This window comes from Xiphias gladius, chromosome 3 (assembly GCF_016859285.1).
Source record: "Xiphias gladius isolate SHS-SW01 ecotype Sanya breed wild chromosome 3, ASM1685928v1, whole genome shotgun sequence".
NCBI lineage: Eukaryota > Metazoa > Chordata > Actinopteri > Istiophoriformes > Xiphiidae > Xiphias > Xiphias gladius.
Window position 1 is genome coordinate 11,129,433 of NC_053402.1, and position 16,340 is coordinate 11,145,772.

Here is a 16,340-nt window from a genome sequence, read left to right on the forward strand (position 1 = left end):
AATAGAAAAGATGACGAAATATGTGAGGAGTCTTTGGCAACTAGACCCCAGTTTGACCTTATCTTTGAGATGGGTGGTCATTCTATGAGTTGTACAGGAAAATCCCTCGATGGAGTCTGGACATTGGAGGTGGTGGTGAAGGGGTGACTGAAAGAGTGACCGCCCTCACTCAGCTGATTGAGTTGGAAGCAGGGAAAGAGAAGAGAGAGGGAAAGTAAAGAGAGTAAGCATGAAGCAAGGTAGTCTTCCTGATTGATTCTTATTGACATACCTATTGACATAGCATCGTTTCATCCATGTTGGGTTTATATGGAAGCCCAACCTCCACTTGGAAAGCAACAAAAACTGATCAAACATTACATGGCAAAAATTCCGTTTCTTGAGTACTCGTTGACATACTGAGAAATTGAAAATGGTATGCTGCGCTTCTTCTGCTGTCGTCAACCACGTCCATAAAAAAACTCTGCTTTTATGTGGCATGCAGCAGCAGCACACCAACGGTGAACAGTGGCATATGCCGGTGGAACAGCAGCAACATGCCATTGGTCAAAGTGGCTTCTCACTAAGAGTCTGCAAAATTACGAGACAGTAAATCAAGATGATAAGACACTCTAAGTTAAGATAGTGACGTAGGAGGTCAATTTTGACTTAGTAAATCAAAAATATGAGACACTAAGTCAAAATCCTGACTTACTATCAGGTAGAAAGTCAAACTTCTAAAATAGTAGTCCTGGGCAACTGCACAGGGGCCCCAAAAGCCCAGGTTTACTCCAAATCATTTTGTCATAAATTCACACCACTGAAGCAGGATACCAAATATGACTGGTTCTCCATCATCCATCTTGTAGCCCTGTCCCAGCAATAACATAGTCAAATTGCTTGTTTTGTCTAACACTCCAACACTGCAAGATGTTGAGTTACTACCATAGAAAACTTGAAGACTAGAAAATATTAAAATATGAGAAGCTGGAGACAGTGATTTATTTATTTTTTTTGGTGGTATTTTGCGTTACAAAAAAGACTCATGAACGATTAATCAAATGTTAAAATTGTTGCCAATTAATTTTCTCACAGTCATCAAGTCAACTAACAAAACTAATCCTTTCAGTTCTACAGCACTGGCCAATTTCTGGGTAGTTGGGGAAATAATTAAACTGCCAATGGGGGCATTAGTGGTAGTAGGGCCCAACAACACATTTTTGCCCTGGGACCCCCTGTAAGATAACTTCAGTGCACAAGATGAAAAATGTGTCATCTATTGAGACTATTTAGTCATTTTCTTTTATTGTATTTTATCATTTCTAGCCGTCTCTTCTCGGCGGTAATGAGCCTCCACAGACCGCAGGTGATTGGCTGAGAACTTCCGCGTACGCGCGCTTAGCAGAGCTTTCCTACGCAACGTGCGTGCGTGCGTGCGTGCGTACGCCCCCCCCCCCCGTTGCCTCCTCCTTCCAAAACAGTGTGGTCCGTCCACCGGCGACGATGATCTGCCTGCTCCTGTCCGTTTTCGCCCACATCTTTCAGTCAGGTTGGTGACTTTATCTGTTCATAGCTCATCTCCCCACTCACGGCTCCTCGTTGTGATTTCCACACCGGGCAATGTGCTCACAGTGCCCCCCCCCCCTCCCCATGTGAAGAGCGGGAGCCGCAGACGCCTCGGCTAGCTGCTAGGGGGAGAGCAACAATGGAGGCGTGGAACCTTCACAAATTTCAATAGAGCTTCTGTGATTTATGTTACGTTTAACAGAATTAACGTAAGTGTGAGGCGTGACTAACAACACCAAAACTGCCTTTTAGTTAGAGACATAAAAAACGTTTTCCTTTTTTTGACACACACACACACACACTGAAACTACAGCTAGCTACTAATCCGCCGGCAGTGCAGTCCACGCGTCCTCCTCGCTGTCAAATAAGTTGATCCGCCATCCTATTAATAGCCCACGTGGAGCCTGTGATCCTGCCAGGCTGCCGCAGGAGGAGCGCTGCAATGGGGCCGAAAAAAAAAAAAAAAAAGGGGGTCACAGCGAGACCCACGCGAACCTGACGGTGGGTAAACATGCGCGGTTTGCGGAATCTGTTGAGAAACGCCGCAGGCGGGCTACGATTTAGATGAGGCCGGCTGGGACTGTGACCTCTGGTGCAGGGACTGCTGTCAACGTGCGGGCTTCGGGGCTTTTGCCTCCGCTGAACTCCCGCAGTGGGGAGACTAAGATTATCCTCCACATCCTCTGTGAAAGTAGCGTTTGTGAATCAAACAGTGGCCTCCTAAAACGAACGAACAGCACAGTATTTCTGGAGATGCACGCAGTTCAAACCTGTGTGTGCACTGCTGCGTGTGTATCCTCGGGGCAGAGGCTCTCTGTGGGCAGAATAAGTGAATTAATGACATTAGTGATCTTCCCCACTATCTATACCAAGGTGCATGCAAGCTGCTCCAGGCTCTATGTGGTGTGGTGGCCCAATTGCAGTTCAAACACAGTTTAAGTTGGTTTTTCCCCCTTCTTTTTTGCCGTATGTCACCTCTGGCTCCAGGGTGGACCGGGTTGAATGAGCGCACCTTCATTGCTGTGAAACCCGATGGCGTGCAGCGGAAACTGGTGGGAGAAATCGTGCGTCGCTTTGAGAAGAGAGGGTTCAAGCTGGTGGGCCTCAAACTTATGCAGGTATGTGGGATGGAGTTCTTTCTTTTCCCCTAAAAAGATTCTCCCGGGGGACTTTAAAATAGTATCATTTGCTGAATTATCTAGGCTAGTGTAATCACCTTTTGGCTGAATATGTGTCTGTCTTGTGTGTAACTGTACATCAGGCATCTGAGGACCTTCTAAGGGAACATTACTGGGACCTCAGGAGTAAGCCCTTTTTCAGCGGACTGATAACCTACATGAGCTCAGGACCAGTTGTTGCAATGGTGAGACTCCTCAGCGCGCTATATCCACGCACACGTGCCCACAGGATATGAAGGGGTTTCATTAACTCAGAGGGTCTATCCCGGTTAATTTGATTATTTATCAATGAGGTTTTGAATGATTTTTAAAAGCCGCCTTGACCACGGCAGTTAAGGGGTTGTCATCCTGACAGTTTGCCCTCCTGCTACAGCAGGAAATGAGCTGCTCCTGAGTTGAAATGATGTGTTGTTTATGACAGCTCATTTTCAGCTAGATGTATTTGTGAAATCGGTAGCCATTTTCTTCAGTGTGTCTCCCATCAGTCTCCATACGCTGTGAAAATATGACTAACTCTTAACTTTTGATTTGATGAGGCCTAATGAGGCAAAGCCGTTTGGCACACTCAGACAGACAACAAGAATGTTCCGTAAAGGTGGGGTGCCACCACTGCTTTGTATTATCGTCCTCTGTGCTGTGGTCACGTACATTTCTGTCTTTGTTCAGGTGTGGCAGGGTTTGGACGTGGTTAAGACTGCGCGTAAGATGTTGGGAGAGACCAACCCTGCAGACTCGCTGCCAGGAACCATCCGGGGAGATTACTGCGTGGAAGTGGGCAGGTAAGATCACCTGATGATTCGTGTCTCCTCTGCCGGAAAATCTGAGGGAGAATTATATTTTTATGCCATAAACAGCCAAAGTCACAGTTGACTGTTTGCATCCTTGACAATAAGCAAAAAAAAATCTCGATTAATTACGGCATTAATGCATTTTATCTTAAAAATTTTCGGGAGAGGGACTTTAAGTCATAATGTTATTATTGTTATTATTATTATTAATAGGCCGTCTGATTTGCAAAGGAGAGTACAAACAATCTCACATTAAACATTGCTTCCGATCAATTTTGTGGTAACTTTTTTTGAAACATTGCTTAAAAAAGAAAGCGGTTTGTTCTGGGTCTGCTCACTGGAAACCTCTCTCATTAGCTTTCTTTTTCTTGTGTGTGGTTTCCCTTCTTATGTCTTGAATCTCGTGAAATCTCAAAAAAAAAAAAAAAGAGGCAGTTGCTAGAGTACTGCAGGAGACTGTCTTAATGCTCCATCTAACTCCATCTAAAGAAATGATCAAGGGTCTTAACAACACTGCAGTCTTTACGAGAGCACCATGTTTTTTTTCCTGTCTGTGTCTGAGTGCCCTGATCTGCGTTGCAGGAACGTGATCCACGGCAGCGACTCCATGGAGAGCGCCCAGAAGGAAATCTCTCTGTGGTTTCGTCAGAGCGAGCTTCACTGCTGGGAGCACAGCAGCAGCCACTGGATCTACAACTGACAATCTAAACCCGCTGTCTGTACACCGTCCTGTTGGTAAACCAGTGTTTATTTTAAGTTAGTCTCATTACAAGTCCCATCATGACATCATACCTCAGAGGAATATTTTGGCTTTAGTAGTTAGTTGCCACATAAAATGCGGTGTCATTGCTGCCTTGCTGGATCTCTTGATGCTGCTGCTTTTTTTTTTTTCTTCATACATTCACATTTTTATCTATGTGAAGTACATTTAAGAGGTGAAATGATTGTACAAAGCAAAAGTGCACTAAATGAGAATAACTTGACTTGACGACCTCTGCTTCTGTTAGTTTTCATTATAGTTTTTGATTAGTCCGGAACACTAGCTCATGTTCACAGTTTTTAAGCAATAAGCTTGGATGTGAAGCAATAAAAGGGCATACAATTAACCCAAAAGGTTAATTTCTATTAAAAGGTACAGGAAACTTTTCTCATCACTTTTTTTTTTACATATTTTTTTCCAATTCAGTACATAAGTACCCAGGTGAAGTTACACAAAATATCAAATCACAGCTAAACTGTTACCAGCTTGGTTTTTGTAACCCACTTAAGCTGAAATTTCTATGACACAATATTTTTTCCTTTGCTACTCGGAATAAGCTTCTTGTAATTTTTAAGGTGAAAAAATTAGCTGAATGTAGATGTTTCTTCTGTAATAGTCCTTGCAGTAGAAACCCCAAAACATTTAATTAACGTTAACCAATACCATTATTGCCTTTTTGCACATTCATGACTTTGTTTTCCTGTACCTTTTTAAAATTCAGACTCTAAGGGTTAAAAATACATTGTCACATCACTTGAAAGTACTTGAATATAATTATGGATATAAGTTTTAAAATATGACACATAATAACTTTCTTGCTTTGATTATGGTTTTGTAATTTCATCATGTCAGACTGTTTCCAAATTAAAATGAGCGGCACTGATTGAAGTTTGCAAATAACTTGTTGTATTTAAAAATACGTAACATTTCCATCACCTACTTGGCTAGGTCACATTCATGCTGTTATGAAACACCTATAATGATGCTGAGTGGATTGTATTGGAATAGTCAAAAGCAATAAATCTAATCTTGAAATCCTTTTTAATATGCTGTTTACTATGTTTCAGTGTTTTGTAAAGTGAGAGACACCCACCACGCATCAACTTTACGTTTTTCAGCACACAAATATGTTTAATATTTAATCCACACAGATAGAGATCAATGCATGAACTTCCATACTGAACAAAGAGGATGGGCTTCAGTGTGTCTGGAGATTTACAATAATCCCTGTACACATAATGACGACACGCCACCGTTCACCTGCTTTACACCAAACCGTCCGATCAACAGCCAGTCAAATGAGAGATATGAGTTTTGGACTGAACCCTCGACACGTTAAACTCAACCCTCAACCTCACTCACAGGATTTAAGCGCGTAGACATGTTCGGACATCACTGAACTGAGTCCTCTGACCTTTGATTTCCATCAGTTTGCTGCAGGTGCACCAGATACTTCCAGTCATTTTGGGGTCAGTAACCATAGTTTGATGAAAAGCGTGTCCTTAACCAGGACACTTGTAAAACAGAGGCAACATGGGATGCAAAATATTTTAGGTAACAGCCCAAAGAACCCAGACTTAAAAGCTGAATTTGACATGTAATAATATTTCTCCTTCCATTTTTTTTTTTTCATGTCGACTTACCCTCAAAATCTCAACAAACCCAATGACTTTAACCATACACTACAATCTAAAAGCCAAATCGTGATTTCTGTATTGTGTCAAAGCACCTGACTTCGGCATCCATTAACTCCCAATATCTTCATATCTCTGAACAATCAGGGTCCATGTCATGCTGTAAATGGTTATGGATTGCTGATCGGCTGTTGTTAGAAAAAATCAGACTGATTTCTGGTGGATATGCAAGTCAGTGTTGTCATTCACTTTTTTCTTTTGGGGTACAATTGTTGCATGTTGGGGTCTGGGCTTTGCTTTTTAGACGAGGTGGAGTTTTCACAGATGACAAACTAAATGGAGGAAGAGGATGAATAACTGTGGGGAAGATGCAGGACAGTTGAGGTAAATATAGGAGGAGATACAGTGTGCTTACAGGGTGGATATAAGATTGATACAGAGGAGGGGAGGTAGTTATGAGGCTGGGTTACAAGGCTCATGAAGATAGTTACAATGCCCTGGGTGGGACAGACAGGATGGCAGGCAGATTACTAGATCAGAGGAGGTACTTACAAGGCATTAAAGTTACAAGGTGACGGGGCAGGAGGGGATATAATAGTTACAAGGGACGATACACGGCTTGGAAGGTGGTTTTAGAGTCAAGGGGGAACTTTTACTTGATCAGGGATAATTACAAGGTTTGGGTGGCTGGAAGCTTTTCGGGGAAGGAGGAGGAGTTTGTTTAAGGAGTTGGGTGGGTGGGGCGTTAACGCAGATCCAGGTGTCACTCGGGTACGTAAGACACCTGCCAGACGATGATGTGGCTCCGCTCAGCTTTGCACAAGGCAGGTTTCATCTGCGAAGCCCCGCCGTTCTCTCCTTCCTCTGTCTCATCGTCCTCTCCATCCCCTGAGGAAAAAAGAAACGGAGAATTTCACAGCTGTGCTGAATTTCCGCAATGAAAAGAAATAAAACTTTATTGTGCTGATAACTTTATTTCTCTATTTATTTACTTATTTATTTTAAACCAACATTTCAACATATAGACATTACATCTGTATAAAATATTAGACAGGAAATTATTTCATCTCTATTTAGGTGAAATGTTAAGACTAACCTTTAAAAAACTGTAGAATTTAGCAATTATCACAGTGCTGTTTAAAGAATGGTGCTAGTGTAAGATGTGGGGATTTACATATTGCCAAACGGCAGCATTTTGTTTCATTTTGCAACAACAGTAACATCAACACTGGTAATATTAAAGACACCACTGTCAAATTTGATGATTTTATTTTGAAATTTTTATGGTGTTTTGGCTATGTCAAGGTAACAGTCGTACTAGTATCAATACACACGGTATCCATACTAGTCAGCCATTAGTTGAACGTAGTGTCGCAGTTCCCGACCGTGACCACTGGGGGCAGTAAAAACCCAGTGATTCGTAATACACTCACGTCAGCTGTGAGCGCTTGAGGCAGAGGACATCGGACCTGCGTGTAGCACGGGTGCTCACCTCCCAGAGAGCAGTAATCACACCATCACAATATGACTTGTAAATAAGGAAATAAACTCTCTGGCTGTGTCAGAAATGACTCCCTCGTCACTAGATGGTGCACTACATTTAGTTCTTGCCACTTGGACTGGTGGGGCGTCTGAACCCGGAGTGGGTAAATGTATCCATTATACAGTGCCCTCCACAGTGGAATAAATGAATGCAGAAAAAAATCGATTATTAATTTATTGATTAATTAATTTATATCCCGTGTCCCTTATAGGACATACTCCTAAAATACCAACGTGCAACGACATAGTTTCAGTTTTTTTTTTTCAATTTACTCATAGCTCTGCTGTTTGTTGTGCCACACACTTCCACCTAATACATGTCTGTGGTGTCAGGTTTGTGTGTAGGGGTGGTCTTGCTCACCTATACGGAAGTCAATGTAGCCCTCTCCTCCACTCAGTACCAGCACGTTGTGAACACTCTGAGCCTCGGCCTCTGGGGGCGCTGCGGAGCCCTGCCCCTCCGATGGACTGTCCAGCACACTGCCGTTTAGGGTTGCCAGAACATTGCCTGTCATACGCACACCCACACACACACACACAAGTAAATAATAATAATGATTAAGAAAAGTAAGTAAAAAAGTAATCATAAACAACATCTAATCTGACTCATGTACTAGGTAGTTGTTCTTTATAAAACACCAACAACAGAACTCCATCATCTGTTTATCCAGCTGAGCCAAATGATCCAAAAGAAAGACGCTTTTTGTTGGAGGAGACCCCCAGTGACCCTCAGTTAACGTCTCACAGGTCGGAATCTCTGTGGCAGTATCTGGTATCCGGACGGACAGACTTTGTGCCTACCGGGTACGGAGACAAAGAACTTGACAGCATCCCGGTGTCCGTGAAAACAGAGCTGGGCCTGTGCCATGGAGCAGTAGGGGATGAAGCTGCCGCTGCTCTTCTCGGAGCCGTCGTCACCGTACACGTGGATCACTCCGCCAGAGGATGTCGGAGACACCTTATTGGCTGAGGGAGAGAGAGTCCAGGGGTGAAAAACTGTAAACTGTGTTTACTAGCAAATTATAGAAGGCCACATGACACAGGCATTTATATATATGTTTGTGTCTGTGTGTGTGTCTATATATATATATATATATATATATATATATAAAAAAAACCACATATATAATCCACATTTTTCAATAGATCAACTGAAAATTAAAAATGTGATTAGAATAACTGAAAAAAGTTGGAGACAGCTGAAGCACACCCCCTGCATGCAATGGATTTGGTACACACAAATTTATCTTTTAGTCACTGACGCAATAAATCACAGTGATAAATGGCATGCAAAGCAACCAATGTGTAAAAGCACTGTTCTGATATAAGTATAAAATTAAAATCATCAAGCGCAGAATACCTTTGGTGACCATCAACTAAACATTCACAGATAAAAGATGACTAATTGAGTGTCAGGTATGTGTCTTCAGTACGTAAGCTTTTGGAAACAGGTGCCTGATGCAGCCCTGCAGAAAGGGTCTGCAGACATGAGTTTGTTTCAGGGAACATGAAGGTTTTGGCCGAATGAAGGCGGGGCAAAAAAAAGGGTAGATCACGACGTCAGGAGGTTGGGAGCGCTCCCACTTACCCCTCAAACCCAGGAGCTGTCCGCGGTGAAGGACCACCGCTACAGGAAGCGGAGGAGGAAGAGGAGGAGGAGGGGAGGAGAGCAGAGGACAGTAACAGTAATAGTTACGACCAAGACTGTGTGAAAGAGGTGAAACCGCAGAGGGAAGGAAGGAAAACAGAAGGTGGAAAAAAGAGGGGGACTTCATGGGGGAGAAGAGGGTGTGAGCTAAAGAGAAACACAGATAAACAGCGCTGCCGTATGAGAGGGTGCAAGTAACGGAAAAATCACCCACTGTTTTGATTTTTTTTTCTTTTTGTTTGCTTTTTGATAGAAAACTGCTGACTTCTAACTGGTCAATTCAGGCTACCTTATCAAATTGAATCAAATCTGAAATCTCATAAGATGTGATCATGAAGTTAGTGTGCGCAAGTGTATGTAAGATGTGCCCCCATTAGCTAATCTCCAGGTTATTTAAAAAATAGAGTTGAGTTGGAAATGTGCAAAGGCGTGGCCTGTTTGTCTCTAACTATGTTAGTGGTGAAAATTTCCATCTACACCACACGGTTTAGGGGTTGAAAAAGTGTGAAAGGGTCTAATTTCCCCCCAAATGTAACTAATAATATCAAAGTAACATCCATACAAACAAACAAATGGAATCCCATTAACATCCTTGGCAGAAGCAACTAACACTGTCCAAAGAGGATTTTAAGACCAATGAAAACTTTAAGATTTGATTGATGTGGTTCAGGTTGTTGAACACAATGTGTTGAATTTTGTCTGGTTTTATTAGCCAGACAAAGGTGCTCACTTTCCCTTTTCCTCTACTAGTAGGCCGGCCCTCTTTACAGAGTTTGGATTCTTATTTGCAGCTGAGCTCATGAACGACTTTTTCACACGTTTCTGTCGTGTTGCCCTTGGTGGAAGCTGAATAAATGAAACTCACTCTCTGTCAGTGGGATGGAGATGATCACACCGTTTCCAGTTCCTACCCAAAGACGATTACCGCCGATCAGAAGTGCCGTGATTCGCACAAAAGAGAAGCCCAGCTTGCCAGTACCTGTGAATTAAAACCAGAGTGAGCGCAAACCAGCTTGAGACTGCACAGGCTGCATGACAGCCAGGATATTAAAAAAAAAGACTAGAAGCATTTACATTTTTGCTCTAACAGCAGCTAAACTGATGGAGAGATCGAGGGGTGAGAAGATATCCTGAAACTACCAGATGAACCATTAAATTAGTTGCATCCAACGGGACACAATCTCACCCAGCATCTTGCTGACGTATGGCTCAATGTCCACATCCTGGAGGTGCTGGTGTGTATGAGCATGGTAGAGACGCAGGGTCGAGTCGAGCCGGATCGACACCCACACACCATCACCGATCCAGGCTAGCTGCCGCACTTGGCTCTCCCTGCGAGGGTGAGCGTCGAAGGATTTCTACAGTGAGGAGGAAGAATCGCAAAGACGCGTCGTTACAAAAACATCAAGTGTAGTCAGTGAAAACTGCTGCACCGTAAAGACAAAAGCTGATTGTTGGACTACCTTGTGACGGCGGATTCATAACTCACCTCGATCTGCATGCTCTTGGGCTGGATGACGTGGATCTTGTTCTTATAGCCGCACCACACCTTATCGTGGACGACAGCCATGCAGCGAATGGAGTGATGAGGCCGACCGAGGTCCATTAGGTGGTAGTTGGACAAGTCCCACTGGCCATCTGTTGACAGGAACACACACACACACACACACACACAGAGAATTGACAACAGATCCTGGGGGCATTAATGTCTACACAAAACACACTAAAAGCTTAGTGTCTTGTCGTCAGGTCTGATCGATTAAGATGGGATAAATACTTATAAAAAAAACTATAACTATCCATTTTAAACAGTTAATGTAGGAGTCATATCACTGTTTTCCTGTGAAAACCTTTTAACTCGCATTACGGGGAGCTGAATCGAAACGCTAGCTGAAACGCTGAAGATCGAGGCTGCTTTTCATAGCTCCTGGAACCAATTGAAATGCTGGTGCAAAGGAGCCCTGTTGAAAGATTTAAAGATTTAAAATGCCAAATACCCTCTGATCTATGGAAAATGGCGAGGGTCCCGTCAGCGAGGGCAACCAGCACACGACCTTTCACATGCCTGCATTCAGAAAGAAAACAAAGACTGTAACAGAAATTCATAGAAAGACTTTCTGATTCCGACATACACTGCCGTGCCATTGCACAGAACTGAACTGTCACCACCACTTACACCAGACTGAGCACGGAGTCTTTGAGTTTGATGGAGTGGAGACACTTCTTCCAGTTTCCTACGGCTGAGTGGACGTAGAGCCTTGAGGGAGAACAGAGCCACTTTACTCCAGACTGTATGTACAGTTCATTAGCATGTCAGGACATTATGAAGATACAAATGCTCTTTTTGAGTCTTTTGGGATTTTCCTACCCAATGTGTGACTGGTCTTTTCTTGACAAAATAAAGACGTACCAACAAAAATTTAAGCTTCTAACTTATGTGTGAGCTAAAATGTACAGTGTTACTTTAATGTGGTTACCCAGTGTAAACGTGGATAAAGGAACGACTGGAACAACGTGTTTCTGGATACTGTAGCAGAAATTGTGAGTGGTTTAGCTGAGCAACTCACCAGCCGTTCTGGGCCCCGAGCCACATGGTGGGGGCCACGCTCGTGCAGTTTTTGGCCTCTTCACCTCCGTCCTCTGACTCTGGAGGCTGAGACGTTTCCTCTTTGGACTGACCTGCGCTTCTGCCAGGACAGACGACATACACCGTTTTATTTTTTTTTAATTTTCAAAATGGAGAACCTGAACATCTTTTGCTAGTGGGCTAAAGGAAGTTATTGAATCCCTTATCAGATGTACACACGGGTTTATTTGAGTAATTTCTGATGATTGTGTTTAAATGGACAGACTTGGACCTCTTACCTGTCAGAGGCGTCTGCTGGACGAGGTTGGGGATCGGTGAAGACATGCTCGGTAAATGGTCCTGGAGGTCCAGATCGCATTTCTGTGTGGCTGGTTGTGGACTCAGGAACCTCTGTGGCTTCTGTGGCCTCCTCAGCTGACTGTGCAGGGTGAATCTTCCCATTCATGGGGGGAGCAGTTGGGGCTAAAGAACAACACAATTGAAATAAGTAACAGACCTGTAACCTGGACATCTTTCTCTTCTTTCTCCACTTTCTATGATAATACAAAGGCGCAGGAGTATGCGCGGTGGGCCCACCTTGTCCTTTGTCCATTATGGGGGTGTCAGTGCGTGAAGAGCAGTTGCTACGGGCGACGCTGCAGTTGGTGGCACAGCCGACGAGAGTGATACCAGCCAACATGCCCTCCACACCACCAGTGTCCTCGCCTCCCCCTGCACCACCATCACCTGGATCCAACACGATCTCTCCTGCCGGATAGTCACTCTCACTTGCAGCTGAGTACAATCGCACAAGCACAAACATACACATATTAAAGGGTGTAAAGAAAAAAAAAGAAAAAAGGAAAGCCATCGCTTGAGTCACAGTGCAACCAGGAGTAAAAAAAAAAAAAAGTCACATCCCTCAACAAGCCAGATGTATAAAAATTGCTACTCTGGGGCTCTAAGGAGCACTTTCCGTCTTACCTGGCACGCTGGAGATGCAGAGCACGTGGGCATTGCAGACGTTGAACTGATCGACCAGTGAGCCCGGCTGGTTGGCGTCGATGATGACCACCTTGCTGGCAGAGTGGGTGCTGGTGAGTATCCACACTCGACTGCTCATGGTGTCTGTTTCTTGGAGCTCCTTTGACTGGGACAGAGAGAGAGGAGACAGCATTATTATAACACAGTGACGGCTAAAAAAAAGGACGAAAAATTGTTAATCTGTTTAAAAAAAAAAAGGTCCTCTACCTTCCTCTTCTCCGGGGAGTTGTGGCTGCTCTTCTTATCAGCTCCCTCCTCCTCAGCATGCAGGGGATCGCTGCTGCCTGACAGTGATTTGGCTGGTACAGACTCCAGGCTGCTGGCCCTCCATCCTGTCAGGTCCACTCCCGCTGCACACCACAACTGCAAGCACGTGCGCACATACAGGCAAAAATGAGAAGGACGGAGCTGGCCGCACTTGAACAGTTAAACAAAAGCTGCCGACCCTTTCTCTTTTGCTCTTTCCGCCGCAGTGTCTCAGGGTTCTCACCTCCTGGACTACGGCCGTCATTAATCCACCCTCTTGTCTTCTCCCTGTGCTCAGCCCTATCTGGGACACATTTATTCTTCACTTTTGGCCTCGTGTCCTTAAAGCAGCCCAACTGACACTATGGTTGCCCCAATTGTCTCCCTAAAGTGCCCTTTGATTGACCAAAATACCCTGTGGCCCCTGTCCCTTGGAGCATCCATGCACACTATCACTTCAACCTGACATCCCGGCTCAATGTGGCCCCTAAGAACTGACGAGATGGCAGCAAGAGGCAGAGAGAGTAACGTCAGAGATGCAGTCCGTGGTTTAGGGGCACATGCAACACTGCAGAGGAGTGGGTGTGGACTTGTCAGGCTCTTGTGACCTGTCAGCCACCGTATATTCCCCTTTACATCTCACCTTCCTGTTGGGGTCCTTCTCTACCAGAGGGCGACAGTACACCGGGACGGGAACATTCTTCATGCGGTTATCCTCTTTTTCGTTGGTGGTCTAAAAGCAGAGGTAATAGGTGGTCAGGAGACAAGTAAAGTAATGAATTGCTGTCTGGTTCCCTCAGTACATCTCCAGTGTTACTGGCCACTGATGAAAACATTCAGTGTTTGTGTATGTACTGTCTACATGTACATTACATACACAGCAGGCAATAAAGGAAAACTCCACTGATGTCACCCATCTGGGATGTTGTGTTCACTTTCACAAGGCCACTGGACCATCCCCAGGGGAACTCATACATTATACATGAGGACGGATAGATGAATACTACCAGGGAGCGTGGGAGCTTTTCCAGAAGAGACAGAAAAAGACTGCCATGTCACTTACTAAAAGCATAACTCCTCTGTAGAGAATGCTGTCAGAGGAGGAGTTGGTATCTCTGCCTTTTCTATAATGGATTTATTGCGCCAGTATATATATATATATATATATATATATATGGGTGCAAAATGGTGCTTTTTAAGAAAAAAAATCTTTCATTGTTTGACTGTGATTTTTTTTTTTTTTGGTTATTGAACTCCATTGTAGCTGTGCTGGAAATATTCTGATGCAATGTAATGTTTTCATCAGAAATATGAAAAATACACCACCCAAAAACTGGCCACAGAAATGCAAAGTATCCATCACTGCTTGTACAGTATGTTAATGTATGCTTTGATGTAGACTTTTCAGTTCCTTGCGTTGGTACCATCTGGTGTTAGTCAGTGGGCTGAAAGCAACACAATGACTGCACAAATTTTCATGGGACGGAATGATCTAATTTTTCCAGCAAAAGCCTATGCTATTACTGAGTAACCTTGAGGTATTTCAGAGTGGATTTTTCCTTTAAGAAACAACACAGAAGTCAAAGCAGGAGTAAGTAAGTGATGACGACATCAATGTGTATGTAGAGCAGGTTGAGACAGACAGAGGTTAAAGGTTAAAAAAGGTTGAAAAAACACTGGCAGAGGGAGAACCAGCTGAAGTCAACTCCACAAACACAGGAGTTTTTGTATGAGAGATGCAGTTGTAAGGTGTGTGTTTTAATGTGTGTCTGTGTGTCTGTAAATGACATTTGTTTTGAAAATGTATGAGAAACACAGGGATGCTGACTCACATCATGCCTCAACTTGACAATTTCCCCTTTTATTTCCATGCATTTTCAGAGTTTGTTTCATGGCAAAGTTGTTCTTTTATTTACAAAAAACTCCTTTAGTTAACAGCCCTCAGAGGGAGCTGTTAATACCTCCGTTTGCAGAGTACAGAAAATGTTATCTTCATTATCTGGATATGTATTCAGTGTTTTGTCTGTCTACGTATACTTGCAGGTAATAACTATCTGCTGCTATCTGAGAGTTGGGGTTTTGTGGGGAAGGTTAAAAGGAGAGTAACCGTAAAGGCGCATGCTGGCACTCTGTCGGTCTCACTTGCCTGTTGTCTCTTCAGCGGGCTGTCCTGAGCGCTGTCCGTCTGACCACCAGTCTGTGGGAGACCAGAGTTAGAGCCACCTGCCTACCAACACACTCTGCCCTCTGGCCTGCGAGCTGCACGGGGTCAGCCCCTCAGTCTGCCGGCCAAAGCCTGAGGTGCTATTGAGTCATGTTTACGCTTGAGAGCAAAGTGGAAAAACACTGCGAGCTTTTTGCTAATCTTACCGACGGTGGCTTCATTTAAAGGATAAGTCTGGTGATATTTTCCTCATATTCAAAAAAAAAATACCACGAAAGACCAAAACTAGCAATGACTTTCTCCAACTAGCATGTATTGGCTGCATGGACAAAGCCTTGACCCCTATATGTTATTCTTCTGTGTTGTAGACCTCAATCGTTATCCTAAAACTATTAACATCACATCAGTGAGCCACAGCAATTCACCCTGTGCCATGTTCCCTCACTATCATGACCACTGTAATTTATTTCAAGTCAGGCTCATATACTTTGTCCTGCTGCTGTAAATACTCACCAGATCACCAAAGGTCCATTAATCCACAGCTGAAAATAGTTCCCAGCAAATGTCCTATTTCCTCCTGTTAAAGTACTGTTTGCTAAATATTTAATGAATTTACTGAGCCTTTAGAAAAAATAAATAAATAAAAAAAACAAAGAATATATTTGTAACATGTTTTCAAAGATTTACGTCTGGAATAGGAACCAGTAGGCTTGGGGCTGAGAGCAGGGTAGGGAAGTTGGAGGGTAGTGAGAGACAGAACACCTGACTACTGGTTCTGGTCTTTTCATGGGGTTTTGTTGACAATGAGAAAAAATACAGCAGCCTCATCCTTTAATAGGACTATATAAGATGTTTTGCATGTTTTAGCTAAACTAGAAAACATGTTTTATGTTACATGATTTTGCCATATTCTGAAAAATACCATAGGTTTTTAAATTGACTTCCTACCTTTTCAGGCAACCACTGCTCTCTGTTCATTTCACTACAGTGTAAAAATCAACATGCAAAGAAGTCCACAACTCTTCCTTCCCATGGTATGTAAACTGTATATTAATCTATCAACCGATTTCTGCCTGGAGAGTAGTAAATCAACTTGTGGTTATCACGGTGAAACTTGGAAGATTCAAACATCAGCATGGCCCCTTTGTGGAAATTATTTAATGTTCCTTTAACTCGGTCACTACAGCGCAGTATAGAAATGACCCCACAGGAACAGTCAGAAACA

At 43.5% G+C, this 16,340-nt stretch overlaps 2 protein-coding genes across 17 annotated transcripts in view; one reads left to right on the forward strand and one right to left on the reverse strand.

Annotated features, from left to right (window-relative positions):
- The first annotated feature begins 1,398 nt into the window (after positions 1 to 1,398).
- On the forward strand, positions 1,399 to 5,316 carry nme3 (NME/NM23 nucleoside diphosphate kinase 3). The gene is made up of 5 exons (XM_040124320.1): positions 1,399 to 1,528; positions 2,533 to 2,663; positions 2,807 to 2,908; positions 3,390 to 3,502; positions 4,094 to 5,316. The coding sequence occupies exons 1-5, from the start codon at positions 1,483 to 1,485 to the stop codon at positions 4,209 to 4,211; spliced, it is 510 nt and encodes a 169-aa protein (XP_039980254.1). The 5' UTR covers positions 1,399 to 1,482; the 3' UTR covers positions 4,212 to 5,316.
- Positions 5,317 to 5,392: 76 nt separating this feature from the next.
- Positions 5,393 to 16,340, reverse strand: part of mapk8ip3 (mitogen-activated protein kinase 8 interacting protein 3) — a 31,639-nt gene continuing 20,691 nt past the window's right edge. For 12 of the 16 annotated variants that reach the window (XM_040121153.1, XM_040121180.1, XM_040121171.1 and 9 more), the window contains 16 exons: positions 15,098 to 15,148; positions 13,595 to 13,684; positions 12,913 to 13,068; positions 12,646 to 12,811; positions 12,259 to 12,456; positions 11,961 to 12,144; positions 11,663 to 11,782; positions 11,272 to 11,352; positions 11,093 to 11,160; positions 10,585 to 10,733; positions 10,282 to 10,453; positions 9,961 to 10,074; positions 9,036 to 9,074; positions 8,249 to 8,413; positions 7,809 to 7,955; positions 5,393 to 6,793 (listed from right to left, as the gene is read on the reverse strand). In XM_040121153.1, the coding sequence (XP_039977087.1) occupies positions 6,669 to 6,793; positions 7,809 to 7,955; positions 8,249 to 8,413; positions 9,036 to 9,074; positions 9,961 to 10,074; positions 10,282 to 10,453; positions 10,585 to 10,733; positions 11,093 to 11,160; positions 11,272 to 11,352; positions 11,663 to 11,782; positions 11,961 to 12,144; positions 12,259 to 12,456; positions 12,646 to 12,811; positions 12,913 to 13,068; positions 13,595 to 13,684; positions 15,098 to 15,148 (2,025 nt within the window). In that variant the 3' untranslated portion in view covers positions 5,393 to 6,668. The remainder of the gene's footprint in view (positions 6,794 to 7,808; positions 7,956 to 8,248; positions 8,414 to 9,035; positions 9,075 to 9,960; positions 10,075 to 10,281; positions 10,454 to 10,584; positions 10,734 to 11,092; positions 11,161 to 11,271; positions 11,353 to 11,662; positions 11,783 to 11,960; positions 12,145 to 12,258; positions 12,457 to 12,645; positions 12,812 to 12,912; positions 13,069 to 13,594; positions 13,685 to 15,097; positions 15,149 to 16,340) is intronic. The other 4 variants (XM_040121190.1, XM_040121208.1, XM_040121200.1 and 1 more) reach the window with 3 other exon arrangements.

Coding starts and splice junctions, on each gene's coding strand:
- nme3 (XM_040124320.1), top strand. CDS start 1,483: ATGATCTGCCTGCTCCTGTCCGTTTTCGCCCACATCTTTCAGTCAG. Junction 1,529..2,532: donor CGCCCACATCTTTCAGTCAG/GTTGGTGACTTT, acceptor CTCTGGCTCCAG/GGTGGACCGGGTTGAATGAG. Junction 2,664..2,806: donor TGGGCCTCAAACTTATGCAG/GTATGTGGGATG, acceptor ACTGTACATCAG/GCATCTGAGGACCTTCTAAG.